Below are 24,847 nucleotides of genomic sequence, written 5' to 3' on the forward strand. Positions count from 1 at the left end.
CCCCCGGTCCCATGCACGCCCGCCGTGCTCCCCTGAACCCCCCCTTTGGGGTCCTCTGACACCTTCCCACGCCAGGACCCAGCGGGAAAAGCCGGGGAAAAGCCAGGCCCGGCACAGACAGTCCCCCGCGACGCAGCGGCAGCCTGCCCGGTGCGGAGCCGGCTGTGCCTGGCTCGCCGGACGCCGGGGACTCTCCCAAAGATAATGACGGACACATGAATATGGCTGGAAATTTTGCTGCCGAAGTGTTTTCCATAGCAACCGTTGCTGGGGCAACCTGCATCCCGAGCAGCATCCATCCTGAAATGCCCAGCCCAGCCGGAGTTGGAGCCGGTGAAGAACCACGGTGTGGGACCGGTGGGGGCCCTCACCATACCCCACCGCCAGCAGCACGGGGATGCTCCGGCTGTGCCGACCGGGCTCTGAGCATCCCCAGCGCCGCAGGGCCCCCGTAACGCCCCACTTTTGATCTTCTTTTTGGCGTTTCATTTTCTTAGAGGTGGGAGAAGCCGAAGGGAGACCTGTTGGTGCCTGTCGCCCCCGGGCGCTTTGGCTGCGAAAGCAGAGGGGTGCGGGAGCCGTTGCCAGCTCAGGGTGCTCAGCAGATGCAAGCAGCGATTTTGGCTCCGATGCACCAAAAATGGCCGGGATCGAGTATCGACAGGGGACGGTTTGATCTGAGCGTCACCACGGGGAGGGGGAAAAATAAAATCCCTGCTGCTTTAAAGTACCCAAGCGGGGAGCCCGCGGCCCCTCGGTGCCTACCGAAGCCGTGCGGTGGCAGGTTCACCCTGGGGACGCCCTGGGGATCCCAGGAGAGACCCTCGCTGCCGGCCAGGCGGGCCCTCGCCGGGCTCAGGGTCTGCGAAGCGAATACACCATGGTCTCGTGGGATCGGCTGCGGCGGCAGGAGAGGGGCCAGGGAGCTTGGAGCCTGTTTTGGGAATGCCCACGGGGCTCAGCCCCTGCGCTGTCACCGCTGTCACCGGCAAGAGGAAACCGCGGTCTTCCGGCTGCACCTGCCGGGGTGGCTGCGGTTTGCGGGTGCGACCGCAGTCCCTGCTGCCGGTATCTCCTACCCTCGGCTGTGCCTCAGTTTCCCTGTCTGCCAGCGATGCATGGGGAACCTGCCTCTGAGCAGGGGACGGTGCGGGGAGGTTGCCGGTGCCGGGGGACGGTGGTGGTGCTTCTCCGGGAGCGGAACGAGCCCCGCTTTTTGGGGAAGGGCATGTGTTTGCAATCTGGCCTTGACTCCGCCACCGCACGCTGGCGTGGCCCAAAGGTAGCCCCCGAGGGCGAGCGCGGCCGAGAGGAAATGCCATGGCGGGGGAAGGCGGGCTGGGAGGCATGTGCACGGGCAGAGGTGCGTTCCTGGCCTGCCTCGGCAAGCGCCGCTCGCTCGCCGGCCCCGCGGCTCTCACGCAGGCTCGCTCGCGGGTCCCATGCCTCCATGCAGCTCGCACGTGTCCTGCAGCTCGTGCAGGCCCATGCAACTTGCATGTCCTGCAGCTCACACATCCGTGCAGCTCGCACACGTGCCTCCCACGAGCCCCCAGCTCGCAGGGAGCCCCGCAGCCGCCCTCCCAGCCTGCTCCCGGCTCCATGCCGATGCCGGCAGCGCCAGAGCTGCAGGCAGGGACTGCGGCTTGACGTGCGGCGGCGTCAAGCCCGGGCTCGACGGCCGTCGAGGCGCCCGCGGGCCACGTGGCCGGGCTGTTGGAACAGGCCAGGCGGGCAGCGTGCCAGCTGCCGCGGTGTGCCATGTGTGCCATGGTGTGCTGTGGTGTGCCGTGGTGTGCCGCCACCCGGAGCAGCGCCTGGGCTGGGGCGGGACGTGCAGCCGAGGGAAAAGCAAAGAAGGGAGAAGGGTGTAAACCCAAGGGGTTCATTGGCGATGCCACCCCCGGGGGGAGACCGGGGGGACTGGGGCGACCCCCCCGCCAGCCGGGGAAGGCGAGGGGCTGCAGGGGAGCAACGCTGCTGACACCGCCCCCCCCCCCCCCCCCCGGGCCACCCCCGCTGCGTGCACACCCCGCCCTGGTGTGCGCTGCCCTTGCACACCCCCCATTGCACACTCACCCCCCCGCCTTGCACACCCATCACACACACAGCCACTGCATCTGCACCCACCCATTACTGGCCCCTTATACACTCCCCTTACACCCCCCTTACACCCCTTTACACCCCTCTGCCCATTACACGCCCATTACCTGCCCAGAACACCCCCCGGTTACACACCCGCTGCATGCCTGTTGCACACGCCCGTTGCACCCTTTTCACACACACCTCCCCCTGCTACACACCCATTACACACACACGTATGTGCCAAAGCCCATTACACACCTGTAACGCACGCCCCTGCCTGCCACACCCCTGTAATGCCCCATTACACCCCTGTAACCCCCCCGTTACACCCCCCTGCCCGTGACACCCCTGTAACACTCCTGTGGCACCCCCTGCCCGTTACACACCTACAACACCCCCATTGCACCCCGTTCCACACCCATCAGATGCCCCTCACCCCCGTTACACCCCCGGGGCACCCCCACCCCCCCGATATCTCTGTTAGACGCCAAATACACCTCAGTACCCCCCGGCCTCTGTGCCCCTTGCACACCCGTTGCGCACCCTTACCCTTTGCACCCCCGTTGCACCCCCGTTACCCTTTGCACACACTTCGCACACCCGCTGCACGCCCATTGCACACCCGTTACCCTTTGCACGCCCGTTGCACGCCCATTGCACACCCGTTACCCTCTGCACGCCCTTTGCACACCCATTACCCTTTGCACACCCGTTGCACGCCCTTTATCCTTTGCACAGCCATTGCACACCTGATCCACACCCGTTGCACACCCGGTGCACACCCGTTACCCTTTTCACACCCCTTGCACACCCTTTGCGCACCCGTTACACACCCTTTGCACACCCCTTGCACACCCTTTACCCGTTGCACACCCTTTGCGCGCCCGTTACACACCGTGGCACACACCGTTACCCGTTGCACACCCCTTGCACACCCTTCACCTTTGCACACCCGTTGCACGCCCGTTGCACGCCCGTCACCCTTTGCACTCCCTTTGCACACCCGTTACACACCCTTTACGCTTTGCACCCCCGTCGCGCCCCCTCTGCACCCCGGCTGCCCCGCGGCGCACCCCCGCTGCCGGTGCCGGTGCCGGTGCCGGTGCCGGTCCCCCCCCACGGTGCCCGCCCCGCCCCGCCCCGCCCCGCCCCGGCCCGCCCCGGCCCGGCGCAGCCCCGCCCCCGCCGGGCGGGCGCAGCCAATGGGGCGGTCGGGGCCGCCGGGCCCGGGCGGGCACCGCGCTATAATGATCCCTACGGCGCCGCCGCCGCCGCCGCCACCGCGCCGCCCGCCCGCCCCGCCGCCCCCGGCCCGGCCCCGGCCCCCGGCCGACCGGCGCTAGGGCCGGAGCAGCCCCGCGGGAAGATGAACTACCTGGTGAGCGGCCGCCGCGGGCGGGGGCCGACCGGTGCGGGGGGGGGGGGGGACACGGGGGACGCGGACGTGGACGTGGGGCCCGGGGACGCGCGGCCCGCCCCCCCACCTCCGCCCCCAGGCAGGATGCGGGGCCCGGGGTAACGGCTCACGGGGGGCCCCCCGGCTTTTGCCCCGGTGTGGAGGAGGAGGAGGAGGAAGGCCGCAGGCCGGCCCCCCCCCCCCCGCCCCGGGGCAGCCGAGCCCCCTCGCGTGACCTTGGCCCAGCTCCGCCGTGCCGCGGGCGGTGAGGCCTTGCCCCACGGCTCTCCTGCCCGGCGGCTGGCTGTGCTCCGGGAGACCCCACCGGGGCCACAGGCCTCCCCGGGCTGCGGTCTCCCTGCCTGGTGGGGTGGGTGCCGGCAGCAGGCAGGGGAACCCGGCAGCAGGCAGCAGCAGGCAGCCAAAGCCTCCCTGCCCGGCCGCTGCGGGGAGGCGGGAGAGCCGGCGGGTCCAAGTCCCGCCATCCCGGGCGGTGGCGGGAGCCTGCAGCAGGCTGCGGCCTGTCCCACCGCCGCCATGGCACCGGTAAGTCCCGGCGGAGGCCAGGGAGCTCTGGCAGGTGCCTCCGCGCCGTGGGCCGTGGCACGGGCAAGACGTCGTGGCACAGCCCGTGTCTGCCGTGGGACGGCTTGGCACCGTGGGCTGGAAGGGGCCTGGGCCCAGCGGTGGCTGGCGTGGGGATGGCTACGGCTACGGCTGACTCACCGCCCTGGCACTTCCTCCCCGGCGGCAGCGGAAGGGGAGGGAAAGGCAGAGGAGGTCCCCCCGAAACCGGGGAGGCGGAAGGGCCCGGCCCCTTCCTAGCACCACCTCCGGGAAGGATGGGTTGAACTCCAGCAGGGAAGGAAAAGGCGGCTGGAGCGGGGAGATCCAGCCGGTGGGACCCGCTCAGCAAAGCCCCCGGCCCGCGGGGCTCCGTCCCGGCGCTGGGCACCCTCGTCTGCCGGGATGACTCCCCACCGGCCGGCGGGGCCTGGCTCACCGCCCCGGCGCGGGGCTCTCTTGCAGAACGTGCTGGCCAAGGCGCTGTACGACAACGTGGCCGAGTCCCCGGACGAGCTCTCCTTCCGCAAGGGCGACATCATGACGGTGCTGGAGCGCAACAACGCAGGGGCTGGACGGCTGGGGCTCTGCTCGCTCCACGGCCGTCAGGGCATCGTCCCCGGGAACCGCCTCAAGATCCTGGTGGGGATGTACGACAAGAAGCAGCAGCAGCAGCAGCAGCAAGCGCCTGGCCCGGCGCAGGGGCAGGCACCGCCGCAGCCGCCAGTGCCCCAGCCGGCTCTGCCTTACCACCACCAAGGGGGCTACACCCCGCTGTCGCCCGCCTCGCAGTACACACCCATGCACCCTGCTTATGCCCCCAAGGGACAACGTCTACCTGATGCCGGTCCCCAGCAAGGGACAGCAGGGTCTCTACCGGGCTCGGCGCCCACCGGACAGTTTCCGCCTGCCCCGGCTAAGCAGCTGCCCACCTACCCGAAGCAGACGCCTCCCCACGCCTTCCCCAGCCCTGGCCAGGAGATATACCAGGTTCCCCCTCCCTGGGCCAAGCGGCGGAGGCGTACCCCGGGGGCTCTGCCAGCCCCCCCAGGACGTCTACCAGGTTCCTCCTCGACCGGTCAGGCTCAAGACATCTACCAGGTGCCCCCGTCGTTGGACATGAGGAGCTGGGAGGGGCACAAGCCCCAGGGAAAGGTAGGATGCGGGGGGTGGTGGTGGCATGGTTGCGGGGTGCTCTGTGGTCCACGGTGGCGAGTGGGTGCCAGGCTGTGGGGCTTCGGCTTATCTGCCTGCCACTGGCTCTTGGAGCGGGCAGTCCTTGCGCCCGTCACGGGGGGTGCGTGGGCATCCTTCCCCGCACTGCTGGCAGGAACGGGCGCGCCGGGGGGGGTCCCCACAGTGGCTGAGGTGCCCCAGTTGGTGTGGGCTACCTGGCTTGGGGCTGGCACAGCATTCAGCACTCGGGTCCTCTTGGTCTCTTGCGTGGGCCCTGCTGGTGTCACCGAGGGCACGACAGCCTTGCCTGGGGTGGGCATGGGGTGCTAATAACCCAAGAGCTGCTTGGAGATGCCCCTTGGCCGGACCCTGCAGCTATGGAGGAGGCTGTGGTACCCAGCGTGATGCTGAGCTGTTTTCTTCCTCCCGGGAGCGTGGGCAGGGGCAGGCAGCTGGTGCCAGCATGTCCTGGCTATGCCAGGGAGCCTGCCAGCACTTGCCGGTTAGGTTTACTGGTGAGGCAAGGGTGAGCCACCAGCCTGCCTCAGCATGGGGACACTTTTGAGGGCAGCCTAACGGCTACATCCCGGACACCGGGCTCCTCCTGGCTCTGCCCCTTCCCTGGCACGTCATCCCGGGGAAGAGGAGCGAGGTGTTTTGGCATCACATTTTCCGGGAAGGCTACCCTGACTCACGCCCCTGGGAAGCAGCCGGTGAGCGGGATTGCTGCCGAATCACAGCCAGGGCATGGGGAGCATCCTAAAAGGGAGGACCAGCCTGGCACCTCTGCCGGTTGCTCAGCCCTTCTTGCCCCCCCTCCCCGGCATCGGCTGGGCAGGGTGCCATGACCCTCTGGGTTTGGTTATTTGGTGCTCTCGTGTCCCCATGGTATGGCAAGGTGGGCACCGAGCCGCGGGCAGGGATCTGCCAACGCCCTGCAGGGCGTTGGCAGATCCCTGCCCGCGGCTCGGTGCCCGAATCGGCCGTTCCCTTCTACACGCCACGGCCGTGCCGGCTGGGCTTTGTCTCTCGCCGAGGCTCGCCGCTATAATAACCGGTGATATCATCCCCGTCCCCGGCGTTGCCACAAAAAGCGTGCACGCCCGGCCGGGGAGCGCCCTCCCGTGGGCACCGGTTTGCCCAGTGCCGGATGGTCTGGTATGGGATCCGGCACCCATCCTCTCTCCAGCCACATCGCTGGGTTTTGGGGTGGGGGGGGAGGATGATGCAGGGTGGGGGGCAGGCTGGGGATGCTCGGCGGTGCCCACCTCATCCCTTTCCCTCTTGCCAGGTCCTGGTGCCCACCCGCGTGGGGCAAGTGTACGTCTACGACTCCTCCAAGGGTGAGCAGGATGAGTACGATTTCCCTCGCCACCTCCTCTCCGCGGGCTCCCAGGAGATCTACGACGTGCCGCCTGTCCGAGGAGGGTCCGAGCCAGTTCAGCCAGGAGGTGAGGCTGGTCGGGGGGTGAGGAGGGAGGGGACGTTGCTGGCTCCATCCCCCAGCATGGGAGATGCTCTGGCACAGCCTGGGATCCAAATCTGGGCAAATTACACCAAAGCTGGGCACACTATGGGCCTCGGGGCTGCTTCTGGTACCTCTGTCCTTCCCAGCCGGTCCCTGGGAGGAGGTGGGTGCCCATGCCATCCATGACACACCGTCCTGTGTCCCCCCCTTCCAGGTCTACGACACACCCCCCATGGCAGTGAAGGGTCCCAACGGGCAGGACCCGGGGCAGGAGATCTATGACGTGCCCCCAGCGTGGAGAAGAACCTGCACCAAACTGTAAGTGCTGCTGGGAAGCTCCCAGCTTCTCCATATAAAAAAGACACATTTCACAGTGAGAACAATAATTCACTGGAACAACCTCCCCAGGGATGTGGTGGCGTCCCTGGCACTGGAGGCTTTCAAGGTGCAAGGGACAGGGTGCTGGATGATCTCATCTAGGGGATGACGTTGGACCAGATGATCTTTCGAGGTCCCTTCCCACCTGGGCTGCTCTAGGATTTTGTGATTCCTGCCCCAAAGGGGACACGGGAGGTCAGGGGTGCTGCGGCAGGGCTGTGTCAGCCTCCCAGGGGCAGGGGCACCCCTGGGGTGCATGGCTTCATCCCGGGACTCACCCAGCACCATCTTGCATGCCCGGAGCTGGCGCTTACGTGCACCGCAGCCCGCTTGCACATACACGCGAGACCCAGGCTGGCTCTCCCCGCAGTGCTGACGGTGTCTGCTGCCGCCCTTACAGGTGTACGATGTCCCCCCTCGGTGAGCAAGGACGTGCCGGATGGCCCGGCGCGGGAGGAGACCTATGACGTGCCCCCCGCCTTCGCCAAGCAGAAAGCCTTCGACCCCTCCCGCCACCCCCTCATCCTGGCCCAGCAGGAGCCCTACTTGCCGGAGGATGTCTACGACGTGCCGCCGGCAGCCGGGAAAGGTGCTCCTGAGCTGCCGCTCTCCCACGAGATCTACGATGTGCCCCCCAGCCTCAAGAAGCTGGGAGGATCGGCCTTCCCCTCCCAGGAGGTGTATGACGTGCCCCGGGACCTGCACGCCCCGGGCAAGGGCTCCCTGGACACGGAGGGCGAGTACATCTACGACGTCCGCCGCAAGTGGACCGTGAGGCCAAGGGCGCCGATGCCAAACGCCTCTCGGCCTCCAGCACGGGCAGCACCCGCAGCAACATCTCCACGTCCTCGCTGGATGTGGTGCCCGTGAAGGAGCCGGCCAAGGGAGCCGGCAAGGAGTTCTCCCTGGACTTGGACGCCGCCATGGAGACGCTGGCCAAGCTCCAGCATGGCGTCGGCGGCGCCGTCTCCTACCTCATGTCCTTCATTGGCGCCAACTGGCGCAGCCCCGAGCACATGGAAGCCAATGCCGCCAGCATCCGTGGGGCAGCCGAGGGCGTCCGGACGGCCCTCCGGGACCTGCTGGAGTTTGCCCGGGGGGCGGTGGGCAATGCCGCCCAGGCCTCTGACCGTTCCCTCTACGCCAAGCTCAGCAAGCAGCTGCAGAAGATGGAGGAGGTCTACCAGGCCCTGGCACGGCACGGCCAAGCGCTGGACGCTTGCCACTGGGCCCCGAGCGCCCTGGCCGGCGGCAAGCCAGGCACGGATGACTTGGAGCACTTCGTCATGCACTCGCGCGGCGTCCCCGATGACACCAAGCAGTTGGCCTCCTTCCTGCACGGCAACGCCTCCCTCCTCTTCAAACGGACAAAGCCGGCGGCGGAGAGCGGTGGCCACGGGCCCCCTCACCCCTCCGACAAGGCCAGCAGCATCCAGTCGCGGCCCTTGCCCTCCCCACCCAAGCTGCTGGCCCAGGAGTCGCCCGACGGGCCCTACGAGAACAGTGAGAGTGGCTGGATGGAGGATTACGACTACGTCCATCTCCAGGTGGGCGCGGGCAGGGGTAGGTGCTCCCCACGGGTGGGTTTTGTGCCGGTGGCTCCCCGGCACAGGGGCATCGGGCAGCTCTGGCTGCGGTGGTGCTTCTGCCACCCACATCTTGCTTTTTACCCTCCGGCTTGAGGAGTGGGGACCAGGGGTGTCCTAGGGCAGGTGGGGGCTCACTCCTGGCAAGGCTGTTGTTGCTGACCCCAATGTCATGCCCCTTTCTTCCCTGCAGGGCAAAGAGGAGTTTGAGAAGACCAGAAGGAGCTGCTGGAGAAAGGCAACATCATCCGGCAGAGCAAGGACCAGCTGGAGCACCAGCAGGTAACGGAACTGGGGCGGGCGGGCACTGCTGGGCACAGCTTTTGGGGTGGGCAGCAGGGTTTTGGCTCCTGCTCCCCTTGTACCCCCTGCCGCCGGTCTGGACCGCGGCCCCCTCTTGCATGGCTGTCCCCACGGTGGGTTCTGGCTCGCCTCCCATGCCAGCGCTGTGCCGGCGGAGAGGGGCACCAGCACCTTCCTCCTGGAGAGGAGCCTGGCATGGCTGTCCTGGGGCTGGCACTGTCCCTTGCTCTTTTTCCCGGGACACAGCTGTCGCCTGGGGCCGGTGGCCACAGCCACCCATGCTGGTGGCTCCAGAGAGGGGAGCGGGCGCTGGCTCGATGGCCGTCCTGCCTCACACCCATCCCTCCCGCAGCTGAAGCAGTTCGAGCGGCTGGAGCAGGAGGTGACGCGCCCCATCGACAACGACCTGTCCAACTGGAGCCCCCCCAGCACTACGGCCCGGCGCGGGTGGCGGGCCCTGTGTCCTGCTGACCGCCAGCTCCTCCTCTTCTACCTGGAGCAGTGCGAGGCCAACCTCACCACGCTCACCAACGCCGTCGACGCCTTCTTCACCGCCGTCAGCACCAACCAACCCCCCAAGATCTTCGTGGCCCACAGCAAGTTCGTCATCCTCAGCGCCCACAAGCTTGTCTTCATTGGGGACACGCTGTCCCGCCAGGCCAAGGCCCAGGATGTCCAGCACAAGGTGATGCACTACAGCAACCTCCTCTGCGAGATGCTCAAGGAGATCGTGGTGACCACCAAGGCGGCCGCCCTCCACTACCCTTCTCCTGGCGCCTCTAAGGACATGGTGGAGCGCGTCAAGGACCTTGCCAACAGCACGCAGCAGTTCAGGATGGTGCTGGGCCAGCTGGCAGCCATGTGATGGCTCCGGGCTGCTGTTCCCTCCCACGGCCCCCACCCCACCCCCAGACATGAATCCCGGTCCGCGAGAGCCTCTCCGCCCGGTGTAAGCGGACATGTACATAGAGACTCCCACGCGCACCGGGGCCTGGGGCTCCGCTGGCAGAGGGGTTGAGGGGCTGCAGCCATCGTCCCCTTCCTCTTCTTCCTCCCTCTGGCCAGAGGCCAGGATTGGTTTCGGAGCCGTGCCCGTAATGAAGCAAAGCTGGGAGGTGGATTCGTGCCCGCTCCCTCCCCGCTGTCCTCTCGCCGTACAAAACCGGCAGCCCTTCCTGGCCTGGAGGCCATCGGGCCCTGTCCCTGTTGAATCGAGACAGGGATGCGCCTGGCAATTTGGGGCGATGCTGTGGTTGCTCCGCTCTGGGGGGGTGGGGGGCTCCGAGCAGTCTCTGGTGGCCAGCAGATTTTAATGGTGTGGAAGCCACCCCTCGGGGTGGGACAGTGTGGCAGGGACAGGTTGTGCTGTCCCCCTGTGTGCCGGGGGCTGTGGATAAGGGTCCCCAGGAGGGTTAAGGGGTGATGGGGGGGGGGGGGGCTGGGGCAGGAGGGGTCTAACCTGTGCATTCTCACGTCTCGGGTTTTGCTACTGTACCAGCTGTAACGGAAATGCAAACCGAAATTGGTGCCTTTTGAACACAGGGGAAGCTTCCGCTGGTTCCCGGAGCTACGGAGTTGCAGCCCCCCCCAAAACTCAGCCCCTGTCGTGTCCCCCCCCCCCAGCAGCATAAAGATTTGCCTAGAAACACCCCCCCATCTCCTGGGTATCTGTGTGTGCCTGCTGTGGGGAGGGACCCCCCCTGGTGAGAGGCTGGGGTGTCCTGTCCCTCCCAAAAGATACCACAGCACATGGAGACTGCAGGTGCAAAGGGGTTTATTGGGGGTCCCCAACCCACAGGGGTGGGGACGGGGAAAATGGGGGGTGGCAGTGCAGGGCAGCGTGGCCCCCCCCCCCCCAACCCTCACTCCAGGGGGGTGCTGCTGCCCCCCCCGCTGGTGCTGGGGGTCCCTCAGAGCACCTTTCTGGGGTTCGTGAGGTTGTGGGGGTCCAGCACAGCCTTGATGCAGTCCATCCTGGCCCAGCTCCTCCAGCAGCAGCGCCCGCTTGCCCAGCCACATGCCGTGCTCCCCGGTGCAGGTGCCCCCCACCGCCAGCGCCCGCCTGTGGGACGGGGGGTCAGGGGATGGCATGGGGCCATCTGTCACCCTGTCCCCGTCCATCCCCTCAGGGTGTCCCCATCCTCACCTGCCCAGGCGCTGGGTGAAGGGGTGGATGTGCCGGGCCTCAGCCGGCTCCTGGGGGTCGAAGATGAGGAGGCAGTGGAAGTTGCCGTCACCCCTGGGGTCATGGCACCCCATGGAGACCCCAAAACCCCTACTGACCATGGCACCCCCAGTCCCATGGCACCCCTGCGACCATGGCACAGTTAAGGGGACCCCTAGCACCCTTGGGTCTGCTGCATCCCGGGGGGACCCCTAGCACCTCTAGGACCACGGCACCTCCATGGGAACCTCAGTGCCCCTGGGACCCCAGCACCCCAGCCCCATGGGCTCCAAAGCATCCCCTGCGACCACAGCACACCCAGCCCCATGTGGACCCCAGCAGCACTGGGGCCACGGCACCCCCAGCCCCATGAGCACCCTTGCGACACCCTGGGACCACGGCACACCCACGGGCACACCCAGCACCCCAGTGCTCCCAGCATCCTCAGCCCACAGCTGTCCCCAGCACCCCAGTGCTGCCACCCCTGGCCCCACGGACCCCCAGCTGCTCCCCAGTATGTCGGCACCCACGGTACTGATGGGGAACCAGAGCCCGGTGCCACGCAGGTGGCTGTTGAGGGCCTTGCGGGTGACGCCGGGCTCCACTGTCACTGAGAAGTCCTCGAGGCTCAGCTCCGCGATGGCATCCATGTGGCTCAGGTCGAAGCAGACGCCGCCCTGGCACGGGGGCACCGGTGCGGCTGGGCATGGTCAGGCACGGAGAGCCCCCAGGCAGGGGCTGGGCAGGGGGTGCCGGGGGGGCCTGTACCTGCACGGCGTTGACGCCGCCCTCGAGGCCAGTGCCGGTGCCGAAGGGCACCATGGGCACGCGGCAGCGGTAGCAGAGCGCCGCCAGCTCCTGCACCTGCCCCACCGCCTGGGGCCACACCACGGCGTCCGGGGGGGCACAGCTCAGAGCACAGGGCGACACCGCTGCCCCACGGACCTCCCCCTCCCCGAGACCCTTCCCCTCCCCAGACTCTTCCCTCCAGGGGTCCCATGCCCCAGGCACCCACGTGTGCATGGACTTGTCGTGGCTGTGCTGCTCGCGCACTGCCATGGCCGTCGAGATGTTGGGACCCCCAACCATGGCCCTCAGGGCCTCCCTGAAGTTGGGTGGCAGTGGGTGCTGCGAGGGGGGTGAGGACCCCGTCAGGGCTGGGGTGGGAGGTTCTGGCCTGGTGGCCAGGGGCCCAGGACCCCCACCCACAGCTGGGGTTGTGGGATCACTCTGGGGACCCCATCCATCTGTGCCCCACAGGACCCTCGTGCCTCTGTCCAGACCCACCTTGGAGCAGCAGCTCCGGCGCCCCAGGGCCCCCCCCAGCCCCAGCACCCGCCGCAGAGCCATGGCGGAGACGGCCAGCACCCAGCCACGGCCAGGACCAGGACGCTGCCCTCCCCGCCCCGCTGGCCCTTCCCTTCCCCTCCCGCCACCGCCGGCACCGCCACGTTAAGGTGGCTCCGGCTGACAGGGCCGCAGGGCTGGGACACGGGTCCCCTCCCAGCTGGGGGGCCTGTGCCTCCAGCACCCGTGCCGGGGGTGCCCATGCCCGGCCACGCGTCCCCACGGCTGACCAGGTGTCTCCACACCCGACCTTATCCCCACGTGTCCGCCCAGGTGTCCCCACACCCGCCCAGCTGTCCCCACGCCAGGCCACGTGCCCCGTGCCTGGCCGGGTGTCCCCGTGGGAGTCCACACGCTCCCACACCTGGCCTCCTGTCCCCACGCCTGGTGTACAGCCGGCTGTCCCCGAGCCTGCTCGGGTGTCCCTGCGCCTGGCCATGTGCCCCTGCCTCGCTCAAGTGTCCCCAGGGGAGGCCACATGTCCCCACGCCTCCTGCCCTCCTTGGCCAGGGTCCCTAAGCCCGGCCAGGGGTCCCTAAGCCCAGCCAGGCATCCCCGTGCCCAGCCTCTGTCCCTGCGCTCGGCCATGTGTCCCTGCGCCAGGCCAGGGGTCCCTGACCCCGTGGGAGGCCACGCGTCCCCGTGCCTCCAGCCCTCCCGGCCAGGTGTCCCCACCCGGCCAGGCGTCCTCATGCCCCCCAGCCTCACGTCCCCATGCCCGGCCACATGTCCCCACCAGCCAGGTGTCCCCGTGCCTCCAGCCGTGCCGGCCAGGCGTCCCCATGCCCGGAGACGTGTCCCCAAGCCCACCGCATGCCCCCGGCCCCAGCCACGTGCCCCCCCCCGCCCGGCTGCCCCGCGCCCCCCCTCCCGCCCGTCCCGGTGCGGTGGCGAGGAGGCAGCGCGGTGGGGGTGGCAGCGTTTATTGCCGGCCTCAGTTGGCCGCCAGGATGGAGTCGATCCAGCTGCGGAGCTTGGTGACGCGGGCGTAGACGCCGGGCACGTTGGGGTCGCAGGTGCTGCTGCCCCAGGAGACGATGCCCACCAGGGTCCAGGCGCCGTCCTTCTGGCACACCAGCGGGCCCCCGGAGTCGCCCTGCGGGCAGCGGGTGAGCACAGGGGCTGGAGGGCCGGGGGCCGGGGGCGGGGGGGGCCGGGGGCACCTACCATGCAGGAGGAGGCACCGTCGGCGCCAGCACACACCATCACGTCGGCGATGCGGTACCCCCAGTACTGCTTGCACTGCTCGTTGGTGAGCAGGGGCAGGGCCACCTGCTGCAGCACCGCCGGCGTCTCCGAGGCTGCGGGCGAGCGGGGCGGCATCAGCGCCGGGGACGGGGACAAGGATGGGCATGGGGACAGGGATTGGGACGGGGATGGGGATTGGGATGCGGACAGGTACGAGGAGGAGGAGGAGGATGGGGATTGGGATGGGGGCGGAGATGAGGACAGGAATGGGTGAGGGTTGGGGACTGGGGATGTGGATGAGGAAGGGGACGGGGATGGGGATGGGATGGGGATGGGGATGGGGTTTGGGGATGAGGATGGGGAATAGGATGGAGATGGGGATGGGGACAGGAAAGTGCAGTACCGTTGGGGTCAGTGAGCCCCCAGCCGGTGGTGACGCAGGTCATGCCCCCCGGGAAGACGTCGGTGGCCTTGGGCAGGCAGACGGGGGACACGCGGGCCGACAGCCGCGCCGGGGTGGCCAGTTTGAGCAGGGTGATGTCGTCGCGGATGGTCAGCATGTTGAACTTGGGGTTCTTGAAGACCTGGAGCAGGCGGCACCGCTCCCAGCGCCCACACCTCCAGCCAGGGCGCCGGGCACCGGCGACTCCACAGGGACCAACGGGGACCATGGGGACTGATGGGGACCCCGGGGACCGATGGGGAGCCCAGGGACTGACGGGGATCCCGGGAAATGGCCCTGTGGGTCCCGAGCTGAAAGGGTCTCTGGGGTGCAGATCCCAGCCCTTGGGGCACAGGGGAGCAGGGACGTGGTGGGGATTCACGGGGACCCCAGGGAGCAGACTCCAAGTCCTGGGCTGATGGGGACCCAGGGAGCAAACTCCAGCCCGGGGCACATGGGTGACAGGGATGCCCCAGGGATGCCCTAGGGAGCAAGGACACCAACAGGGACCAGGGACACCCCAGGGACCCGGGACACCCCAGGGACCGGGGACACCAACAGGGACTCAGGGGACCCTGGGGCGGGGCAGCCCCCAAATCCCTGGCTGAGGCGCACCCAGGGAGCTGGTGACAAGCCCAGGCACCGATGGGTGCCAGGGAGCAGGGAGCAGGGGCCAGACCCCAGTCCTCAGGAAGACGGGGCCACCCATGAGCCCGTGTCCCACCCGGGGTTGCTGCTGGCTGGGGACCTTGGGGCTGCTCAGGGCCCCGCAGGGCAGCCCCCAGCCCGGGGCCACTGGGGAGCAGGGACACCCCACGTCTCATCACCTGCAGGATGAAGGGGACCCTGGGGCCTGAGCCCCATGCCTCGGGGTCCTGGGACGGAGTCCCGACCCCCGGGACGAGGGGAACAGGGACACCCCAGGGGACCCTGACCCTCAGGATAAGGGGAACCAGGGACCCCCTGGGGACCTGACCCCCAGGACAAGGGGACCCAGACCCCCAGGGTTCCCTGTGGTGGCCGTGGGGCCCCGCAGGCACATGGCCCCCGCCCCGGCGGTACCTTCTCGATGGTCAGCTTCTGCTGAGCAGGGGAGGGCGAGTCCTGGTCATATGCGCCCACCACCACGACGTCGGTGGTCCTGGGCACGGGCAGGCCATGAGCACCAGGCACCGGCACAGGGATAGGGGGTTCCTTGGGGACCCCGTGCCCGTGCCCAGCCCAGGCCGGCTGGCGGCACAGCCGGTGCCTACCTGACGCCGCAGTGGGCGGCGGTGACCACCCAGTTCTCGCTGATCAGCGACCCGCCGCAGAAGTGGAACCCGTTGGAGTGCTGGTGGGGAGAGCTGCCGTCAGCACCCAGCACCGCCGGCACTGCCGCTGGGGTGCTCTGTGCCCGGCCCCTGCCCCGGCACCCAGCACAGCACGCACTCAGCACGGCACCCACCCTGCTGCGGGCACTCACCTGGAGGGAGACCTGCCATGGCCAGGACCCCGGCACCGCTGGCTCCCCGTTGACGATGCGGGTGTAGCCACGGATGACAGGCGTGATGGCGGGCACACCGCAGCCTGTGGGGCACAGGCAGCCGTGGGACGGGGGCTCCAGCTGCCCCGGCCCCACAGTCCCCCCCATCGCTGCTCCTCTCCGAGCCCCGAGCCCCCCCGCCAAGCCCCACAGCCCCACGTACTCTCCAGGGAGAGGGTGGCACGGGCAGAGCCCGCCAGCGCCAGGCAGCTCAGCAGCCACAGCAGAGCCATTGCTACTCGTGGGGACAGACCCTGCCCAGGGCTCAGCGCCTCTTATACCTGCTGCTGGGCACGGCCCCGCCGCTGGCCTTGCCGCCGCAGCCTTGGGAGATAGCGTGGCACCCGCACAGTGCCACCGGCACTGTGCCAGCCTGGCACCATGGCCGTTGCCCAACCCCTGGGTGCCCTGGGGGTCTGGCCCTGGGATGAGCAGACCCGTGCCCAGCCTGGGCAGCGGCTGGGAAGAGCTCTGCCAACCAACCCCTGGTGCTGGTGGGCACTGGGTTGCCCAGGCGCCAGCCATGGGCCTTCTGGAGCTCAGCAGCCACAGCAGAGCCATTGCAGAGGACAGAGCATTGCTGGCAGTCAGGGAGGGAGCCTGCCCTGCTCACACTGGGAGGGGGCGGCCACCCCTGGAGTGCTGGGTCAGTGCTGGGCTCCCCAGTACAACAGTGACAGGGACATACTGGAGTGAGTATGGAAGGGACAGAGGCATCTCTGATGCAGTAGGGAGGGTGCAATGGACAGAGCTAGGCTCTTTCCCATGGTGGACCAGGACCACCCCAGAGGAACCATGACAATCTGACAGCAGGGGTTCCTCTGCTCCAGGAGACCATTTCACTGTGGGGTGACCGAGCATCAGCAGAGGTTGCCAGGGCGGCTGTGGAGTCTCCAGCCACAGAGATACTCTGAAGCCACCTGGATGTGGTCTCTGGTGGCCCTGCTGGGGCTGGACCCAGTGAGCTCCAAGGTCCCTTCCAACCTAACCACCTGTGACCCGGTGACAGCCCGCCCCATGCACCAGGCCAAGGAACATGTTGAAGCCAGCACTTAGACCCCACCAGCGCCGTCCCACAGCCCTGGCCAAGGCCACCGGCTCCAGGTGCCACCCTCCCAGGCCCCATTCTGGCACCGTGCCGGGTGCCACGCTATCTCCCAAGGCTGCGGCAGCAAGGCCAGCGGCGGGGCCGTGCCCAGCAGCAGGTATAAGAGGCGCTGAGCCCTGGGCAGGGTCTGTCCCCACGAGTAGCAATGGCTCTGCTGTGGCTGCTGAGCTGCCTGGCGCTGGCGGGCTCTGCCCGTGCCACCCTCTCCCTGGAGAGTACGTGGGGCTGTGGGGCTTGGCGGGGGGGCTCGGGGCTCGGAGGGGAGCAGCGATGGGGGGGACTGTGGGGCCGGGCGGCCGGAGCCCCCGTCCCACGGCTGCCTGTGCCCCACAGGCTGCGGTGTGCCCGCCATCACGCCTGTCATCCATGGCTACACCCGCATTGTCAACGGGGAGCCGGCGGTGCCAGGGTCCTGGCCATGGCAGGTCTCCCTCCAGGTGAGTGCCCGCAGCAGGGTGGGTGCCGTGCTGGGTGCGTGCTGTGCTGGGTGCCGGGGCAGGGGCCGGGCACAGAGCACCCCAGTGGCAGTGCCGGCGGTGCTGGGTGCTGACGGCAGCTCTCCCCACCAGCACTCCAACGGGTTCCACTTCTGCGGCGGGTCGCTGATCAGCGAGAACTGGGTGGTCACCGCCGCCCACTGCGGCGTCAGGTAGGCACCGGCTGTGCCGCCAGCCGGCCTGGGGCTGGGCACGGGCACGGGGTCCCCAAGGAACCCCCTATCCCTGTGCCGGTGCCTGGTGCTCATGGCCTGCCCGTGCCCAGGACCACCGACGTCGTGGTGGTGGGCGCATATGACCAGGACTCGCCCTCCCCTGCTCAGCAGAAGCTGACCATCGAGAAGGTACCGCCGGGGCGGGGGCCATGTGCCTGCGGGGCCCCACGGCCACCACAGGGAACCCTGGGGGTCTGGGTCCCCCTTGTCCTGGGGGTCGGGTCCCCAGGGGGTCCCTGGTTCCCCTTATCCTGAGGGTCAGGGTCCCCTGGGGTGTCCCTGTTCCCCTCGTCCCGGGGTCGGGACTCCATCCCCAGGACCCCCGAGGCATGGGGCTCAGGCCCCCAGGGTCCCCTTCATCCTGCAGGTGATGTGACCAGGGTTGTCCCTGCTCCCCAGTGGCCCCGGGCTGGGGGCTGCCCTGCGGGGCCCTGAGCAGCCCCAAGGTCCCCAGCCAGCAGCAACCCCGGGTGGGACACGGGCTCATGGGTGGCCCCGTCTTCCTGAGGACTGGGGTCTGGCCCCTGCTCCCTGCTCCCTGGCACCCATCGGTGCCTGGGCTTGTCACCAGCTCCCTGGGTGCGCCTCAGCCAGGGATTTGGGGGCTGCCCCGCCCCAGGGTGCCCCTGAGTCCCTGTTGGTGTCCCCAGTCCCTGGGGTGTCCCGGGTCCCTGGGGTGTCCCTGGTCCCTGTTGGTGTCCTTGCTCCCTAGGGCGTCCCTGGGGCGTCCCTGTCACCCATGTGCCCCGGGCTGGAGTTTGCTCCCTGGGTCCCCATCAGCCCAGGACTTGGAGCCTGCTCCCTGGGGTCCCCGTGAGTCCCCACCACGTCCCTGCTCCCCTGTGCCCCAAGGGCTGGGATCTGCACCCCAGAGACCCTTTCAGCTCGGGACCCACAGGGCCATTTCCCGGGATCCCCGTCAGTCCCTGGGCTCCCCATCGGTCCCCGGGGTCCCCATCAGTCCCCATGGTCCCCGTTGGTCCCTGTGGAGTCGCCGGTGCCCGGCGCCCTGGCTGGAGGTGTGGGCGCTGGGAGCGGTGCCGCCTGCTCCAGGTCTTCAAGAACCCCAAGTTCAACATGCTGACCATCCGCGACGACATCACCCTGCTCAAACTGGCCACCCCGGCACGGCTGTCGGCCCGCGTGTCCCCCGTCTGCCTGCCCAAGGCCACCGACGTCTTCCCGGGGGGCATGACCTGCGTCACCACCGGCTGGGGGCTCACTGACCCCAACGGTACTGCACTTTCCTGTCCCCATCCCCATCCTCATCCCCATGCCCATCCTCATCCCCATCCCTGTCTTCATCCCTGTCCCCATCCCCATCTCCATCCTATTCCCCATCCTCATCCCCAAACCCCATCCCCATCCCCATCCCATGCTCATCCCATCCCCATCCCCATCCCCATCCTCATCCCCAAACCCCATCCCCATCCCCATCCCATCCTCATCCCCATCCCATCCCCATCCTCATCCCCAAACCCCATCCCCATCCTCATCCCCATCCCCATCCTCATCCCCGTCCCCTTCCTCATCCACATCCCCAGTCCCCAACCCTCACCCATTCCTGTCCTCATCTCCGCCCCCATCCCAATCCCCATCCTCCTCCTCCTCCTCGTACCTGTCCGCATCCCAATCCCCATCCCCGTCCCAGTCCCTGTCCCCATGCCCATCCTTGTCCCCGTCCCCGGCGCTGATGCCGCCCCGCTCGCCTGCAGCCTCGGAGACGCCGGCGGTGCTGCAGCAGGTGGCCCTGCCCCTGCTCACCAACGAGCAGTGCAAGCAGTACTGGGGGTACCGCATCGCCGACGTGATGGTGTGTGCTGGCGCCGACGGTGCCTCCTCCTGCATGGTAGGTGCCCCCGGCCCCCCCGCCCCCCGGCCCCCCGGCCCTCCAGCCCCTGTGCTCACCCGCTGCCCGCAGGGCGACTCCGGGGGCCCGCTGGTGTGCCAGAAGGACGGCGCCTGGACCCTGGTGGGCATCGTCTCCTGGGGCAGCAGCACCTGCGACCCCAACGTGCCCGGCGTCTACGCCCGCGTCACCAAGCTCCGCAGCTGGATCGACTCCATCCTGGCGGCCAACTGAGGCCGGCAATAAACGCTGCCACCCCCACCGTGCTGCCTCCTCGCCACCGCACCGGGACAGGCGGGAGGGGGGGCGCGGGGCAGCCGGGCGGGGGGGGGCACGTGGCTGGGGCCGGGGGCATGCGGTGGGCTTGGGGACATGTCTCCGGGCATGGGGACGCCTGGCCGGCACGGCTGGAGGCACGGGGACACCTGGCTGGTGGGGACATGTGGCCGGGCATGGGGACGTGAGGCCGGGGGGCATGAGGACGCCTGGCGGGTGGGGACACCTGGCCGGGAGGGCTGGAGGCACGGGGACGCGTGGTCTCCCACGGGGTCAGGGACCCCTGGCCCGGCGCAGGGACACATGGCCGAGCGCAGGGACAGAGGCCAGGCACGGGGATGCCTGGCCGGGCTTAGGGACCCCTGGTCAAGGAGGGCAGGAGGCGTGGGGACATGTGGCCTCCCCTGGGGACACTTGAGCGAGGCAGGGGCACATGGCCAGGTGCAAGGGACACCCGAGCAGGCTCGGGGACAGCCGGCTGTACACCAGGCGTGGGGACAGGAGGCCAGGTGTGGGAGCGTGTGGACTCCCACGGGGACACCCGGCCAGGCACGGGGGCACGTGGCCTGGCGTGGGGACAGCTGGGCGGGTGTGGGGACACCTGGGCGGACACGTGGGGATAAGGTCGGGTGTGGAGACACCTGGTCAGCCGTGGGGACGCGTGGCCGGGCATGGGCACCCCCGGCACGGGTGCTGGAGGCACAGGCCCCCCAGCTGGGAGGGGACCCGTGTCCCAGCCCTGCGGCCCCGTCAGCCGGAGCCACCTTAACGTGGCGGTGCCGGCGGTGGCGGGAGGGGAAGGGAAGGGCCAGCGGGGCGGGGAGGGCAGCGTCCTGGTCCTGGCCGTGGCTGGGTGCTGGCCGTCTCCGCCATGGCTCTGCGGCGGGTGCTGGGGCTGGGGGGGCCCTGGGGCGCCGGAGCTGCTGCTCCAAGGTGGGTCTGGACAGAGGCACGAGGGTCCTGTGGGGCACGGAGGGATGGGGGGGTGCTGAGGGCAAGGGCTCCTGGTGTAGCCCCGTGTCCTCGGCTGTGGTGAGGGTCCCAGGCCCATGGCCCCCAGGCCGGACCCTCCCACCCCAGCCCTGACGGTGCCCTCGCTCTCCCCACCCCCCCCAGCAGCGCCCACTGCCCCCTGACTTTGTGGAGGCCCTGAGGGCCGTGGTTGGGGGTCCCAACGTCTCCACGGCCATGGCGGTGCGCGAGCAGCACGGCCACGACGAGTCCATGCACACGTGGGTGCCTGGAGCCCGGGACTCCTGGAGGGAAGAGTCTGGGGAGGGGAAGGGTCTGGGGAGGGGAAGGGCCATGGGGAGGGAAAGGGTCCTAGGGAGGAAAAGGGACATAGGGAGGGGAAGGGTCCTGGGGAGGGGAAGGGCCATGGGAGGGAAAGGGTCTGGGGAGGGGAAGGGCCATGGGGAAGGGAAGGGGCATGGGGAGGGGAAGGGGCATGGGAGGGGAAGGGGCATGGAGAGGGGAAGGGGTGTAGGGAGGGGAAGAGTCCTGGGGAGGGGAAGGGCAGTGGAGAGGGGAAGGGTATGGGCAGGGAAAGGGTCTGCAGAGGGGAAGGACCATGGGACAGGGGAAGGGTCTCGGGGAGGGGGAGGTCCGTGGGGCAGCGGTGTCGCCCTGTGCCCTCAGCTGCGCCCCCCGGACGCCGTGGTGTGGCCCCAGGCGGTGGGGCAGGTGCAGGAGCTGGCGGCGCTCTGCTACCGCTGCCGCGTGCCCATGGTGCCCTTCGGCACCGGCACCGGCCTCGAGGGCGGCGTCAACGCCGTGCAGGTACAGGCCCCCCCCTGGCACCCCCTGCCTGGCCCCTGCCCGGGGGCTCTCCGTGTCCGGCCCTGCCCAGCCGCGCCGGTGCCCCCGTGCCAGGGCGGCGTCTGCTTCAACCTGAGCCACATGGACGCCATCGCGGAGCTGAGCCTCGAGGACTTCTCAGTGACGGTGGAGCCCGGCGTCACCCGCAAGGCCCTCAACAGCCACCTGCGTGACACCGGGCTCTGGTTCCCCGTCGGTACCGTGGATGCCGGGGCACGGGGGAGCAGCTGGGGGGGTCCGTGGGGCTGGGGTTGGCAGCACTGGGGGTGCTGGGGACACCTGTGGGCTGAGGATGCTGGGAGCACTGGGGGTGCTGGGTGTGCCCGTGGGTGTGCCGTGGTCCCAGGGGTGTCGCAAGGGTGCTCATGGAGCTGGGGGTGCTGTGGCCCCAATAGTGCTGGGGGCCCCTGGGGCTGGGGGTGTCATGGTCCCAGGCCTACTGGGGATGCCCATGGGTTTGCCGTGGTCCTGGGGGTTGCTGGGGAGCCCACGGGGCTGGGGTGCTGGGGTCCCAGGGGTGCTGAGGTGCCCATGGGGTGCCATGGTCCCAGAGGTGCTGGAGGTCCCTCTGGGGTGCTGTGGTGCCAGAGGTGCTGAGGGGCCACCTTGGGTGTGCCATGGTGCCAGGGGTGCTGGGGTCCTCATGGGACTGGGGATGTTGTCATCCCAGAAGTGCTGGGGGTGCCCATGGGTGTGCTGTGGTCCCAAGGGTACTGGGAGTCCCCACTGAGGTGCTGTGGTGCCAGGGGTGTCCATGGGGGGGGGGGGTGTCCATGGGGGAGTGGGTGCCATGGTCCCAAGGGTACTGGGGTCCCCATAGTCCCAAGGGTGCACTGGGGCTGTCGTGGGGCTGGGGTCCTGGGGTGCCAGCCGGGGACAGTACGTGGTCCCATGGGGACGTCCCGTGGCCCCCTCCCCATGACAGCCACCCGTCCCATCCCCATCCCCTGCCCACAGACCCCGGGGCGGATGCCTCGCTGTGCGGCATGGCGGCCACGGGCGCCTCGGGCACCAACGCGGTGCGCTACGGCACCATGCGGCCCAACGTGCTCAACCTGCGCGTGGTGCTGCCGGACGGGCGCCTGCTCCACACCGCCGGCCCCGGGCGCCAGGCCAGGTGGGCACCGGGGGGGCCAGGCTGGGTGGGGGCCGCGTGGGCGCCCACTCACCGACCTCACGCAGGAAGCGGGCGGCCGGCTACGACCTGACCTCACTCTTCGTGGGCTCCGAGGGCACCCTGGGCTTCCTGACGCAAGCCACGCTGCGCCTGCACCCCCTGCCCGAGGCCACTGCTGCCACCACCGCTGCCTTCCCCAGCGTGCGGGCGGCCGTGGACTGCACCATCCAGGTGCTGCAGGCTGCCGTGCCCGTGGCCCGCATTGGTGAGTGCCAGGGGCCAGCGGTGGGGCCAGGGGGCTGGGGGCCAGTGGTGGGGCTCAGCGCCACCTCCTCCCACCCAGAGTTCCTGGATGAGGTGATGGTGGGTGCTTGTGGCCGCTTCAGTGGGCTGGAGCTGCCGGTGGCGGCCACGCTCCTCCTGGAGCTCCATGGCTCCCGGCACGGCCTGGCCGAGCAGCAGCAGCAGGCAGGTAGGGATGGCACCGGCATGGGGACGGGCTGACTGGGGTTGGGGACAGTGTGCTTGGGGCTGGGGGCCATGGTGGGCACCCAGGGGTGAGGGATGGGTGCCCTGGGACAGGGGATGGAGGGATCAGAGGTGTCCTGGGGTGAAGGTCATATGCCCAGGAATGGGATCTGGGGGACCTGGAGGGTCACCAGGGTGAGGGACGGGTGCCCAGAGCTGAGGACTGGGGTACCAGGATGTCACCAGGGCAAGGGATGGGTGCCTATGGACAGGGGGACCAGGGATGTCCCAGGGTGAGGGATGGTGCTGGGGAGCCATGTTGTGGCTCTGGGGTGTGTGGTGGGTGCCCAGGGACAGGGGACGGGGGGACCAGGGGTGTCCTGGGATGAGGGAGGGGTGCCCAGGGCCATTGACTAGGGGACCTCGGGGTCACCAGGGTGTGAGGGACAGGTGCCCAGAGCTGGGGACTGGAGGACTGAGGGTCCGGTGGGCTCAGGGATGGGGGCGGGTGCCCAGGACCAGGGACAGGGGGACCAGGGATGGGTGCCCAGGATGGGGACTGGGGAACAATGGGTGGGTCACCAGGGCAAGGGATGGGTGCATGGGCTGGGGGTCTGCTGGGGGCTCCAGGGTGAATGGACAGGTGCCCAGGGACAAGGAGACCAGGGGTATCCCAGGATGAGGGATGGGTGCCCAGGATGGGGACTGGGGGTCCCGGGGCGAGGGCCGGGTGCCGGGGCTGCTGCGGGTCCCGTTCCGCCCCGTTCCAGGGCTCCCGGCTGCTGGCAGAGGAGATCGTGCGGCTGAATGGCGGCTCCGGACTGGCCTGGGCAGAGGAGCCGGAGGAGCGCGGGCGGCTCTGGGCCATGCGGCACAGCGCCTGGTACGCCGCCCTGGCCCTGCGGCCTGGCTGCCAGGTGAGGGACAGGCACGGGGATGGGGACAGGGACGATGGTGGCAGTGCCCCACTGAGCTGCGGGTGCCACGGCTCTGCCCTGCCCGGCCCAGGGCTACTCCACGGACGTCTGCGTGCCCATCTCCCGCCTGCCTGACGTGGTGGTGGAGACCAAGCGGGACCTGCAGGACTCCGGCCTCACCGGTCAGCAGGGCCGCGGCCCCCTGGGGGGGGGGGTTCGGTTGGGGAGCCACCGTCCTCCCTGTCACACCCCACCTGACCCGTGGCCCCGCAGGCCCCATGGTGGGACACGTGGGTGACGGCAACTTCCACTGCCTCCTCATCTTCGACCCCCAGGAGCCGGCCGAGGCCCAGCGCGTCCACGCCTTCGCCCAGCGCCTGGGCAGGTGGGGACGGGGACACCCTGGAGGGGATGGATGGGGACAGGGGGACAGATGGCCCCATGCCATCCCCTGACCCCCTCGTCCCACAGGCGGGCGCTGGCGGCGGGGGGCACCTGCACTGGGGAGCACGGCGTGGGGCTGGGCAAGCGGGCACTGCTGCTGGAGGAGCTGGGCCAGGAGGGGCTGGACACCCTGCGCAGCATCAAAGCCGCACTGGACCCCCACAACCTCATGAACCCCGGGAAGGTGGTCTGAGGGGGGCACCGGCACCAAGGCGGCGCGGGGGTGGCAGCCCCCGGAGTCACGGCCAGGGCGGTCACGCTGCCCTGCACTGCCACCCCTCGTGTTCCCCCAAATCCCATCCCCACCCCTGCGGGTTGTGGACCCCCAAACCCCCAATAAACCCCTTTGCACCCACAGCCTCCATGCGCCGTGATGTCTTTTGAGGGGACAGGACACCCCAGCCCCTCCCCAGGGGGTCCCTGTCCCAAGCAGTGCACACACAGACACCCACAGGGCAGGGGACCGGGGGGTCCCACTTTTCCTGCATCCCCAGGGCTGCAGTGCCGGTGGTGCAG

At 69.3% G+C, this 24,847-nt stretch overlaps 4 protein-coding genes and 1 pseudogene across 6 annotated transcripts in view; 4 read left to right on the forward strand and 1 right to left on the reverse strand.

The window, feature by feature from the left end:
* The window catches only part of LOC127021089 (breast cancer anti-estrogen resistance protein 1-like), a 44,131-nt gene extending 33,909 nt beyond the window's left edge, over positions 1-10,222 (forward strand). Inside the window, 1 exon segment of the mRNA XM_050904024.1 lies at positions 10,072-10,222. The gene's annotated coding sequence lies outside the window, so the exon portion shown is untranslated.
* On the forward strand, positions 3,404-9,923 carry LOC127021090 (breast cancer anti-estrogen resistance protein 1-like; annotated as a pseudogene).
* Positions 10,223-13,401: 3,179 nt separating the features above from the next.
* LOC127021095 (chymotrypsinogen 2-like) lies at positions 13,402-15,855 on the reverse strand. Of its 2 annotated transcripts, none has more exons than XM_050904032.1 (7): positions 15,807-15,855; positions 15,563-15,666; positions 15,351-15,430; positions 15,160-15,238; positions 14,059-14,239; positions 13,635-13,768; positions 13,402-13,563 (listed from the first exon to the last, which is right to left on the reverse strand). In XM_050904032.1, exons 1-7 carry the CDS (start codon positions 15,853-15,855, stop codon positions 13,402-13,404), a joined length of 789 nt encoding a protein of 262 aa, XP_050759989.1. The 2 variants fall into 2 exon arrangements, with proteins under 2 accessions (XP_050759989.1, XP_050759988.1); XM_050904031.1 differs by having other exon boundaries at positions 15,786-15,855.
* Positions 15,856-16,875: 1,020 nt separating this feature from the next.
* LOC127021094 (chymotrypsinogen 2-like) lies at positions 16,876-19,525 on the forward strand. Of its 2 annotated transcripts, none has more exons than XM_050904028.1 (7): positions 16,876-16,945; positions 17,064-17,167; positions 17,300-17,379; positions 17,493-17,571; positions 18,496-18,676; positions 19,158-19,291; positions 19,364-19,525. In XM_050904028.1, exons 1-7 carry the CDS (start codon positions 16,876-16,878, stop codon positions 19,523-19,525), a joined length of 810 nt encoding a protein of 269 aa, XP_050759985.1. The 2 variants fall into 2 exon arrangements, with proteins under 2 accessions (XP_050759985.1, XP_050759987.1); XM_050904030.1 differs by having other exon boundaries at positions 16,876-16,924.
* A 913-nt stretch (positions 19,526-20,438) lies between these two features.
* Positions 20,439-24,785, forward strand: LDHD (lactate dehydrogenase D). Its single transcript, XM_050904025.1, is given in 12 exon segments — positions 20,439-20,466; positions 20,469-20,500; positions 20,687-20,803; positions 21,206-21,346; positions 21,440-21,581; positions 22,343-22,502; positions 22,568-22,767; positions 22,846-22,974; positions 23,760-23,887; positions 23,979-24,069; positions 24,161-24,272; positions 24,359-24,785. Coding segments are annotated over 12 exon segments (1,446 nt in total). The 3' UTR covers positions 24,525-24,785.
* Positions 24,786-24,847: the final 62 nt, after the last annotated feature.

The sequence above is a fragment of the Gymnogyps californianus genome, chromosome 12 (assembly GCF_018139145.2).
Source record: "Gymnogyps californianus isolate 813 chromosome 12, ASM1813914v2, whole genome shotgun sequence".
In the NCBI taxonomy this organism is placed as follows: domain Eukaryota; kingdom Metazoa; phylum Chordata; class Aves; order Accipitriformes; family Cathartidae; genus Gymnogyps; species Gymnogyps californianus.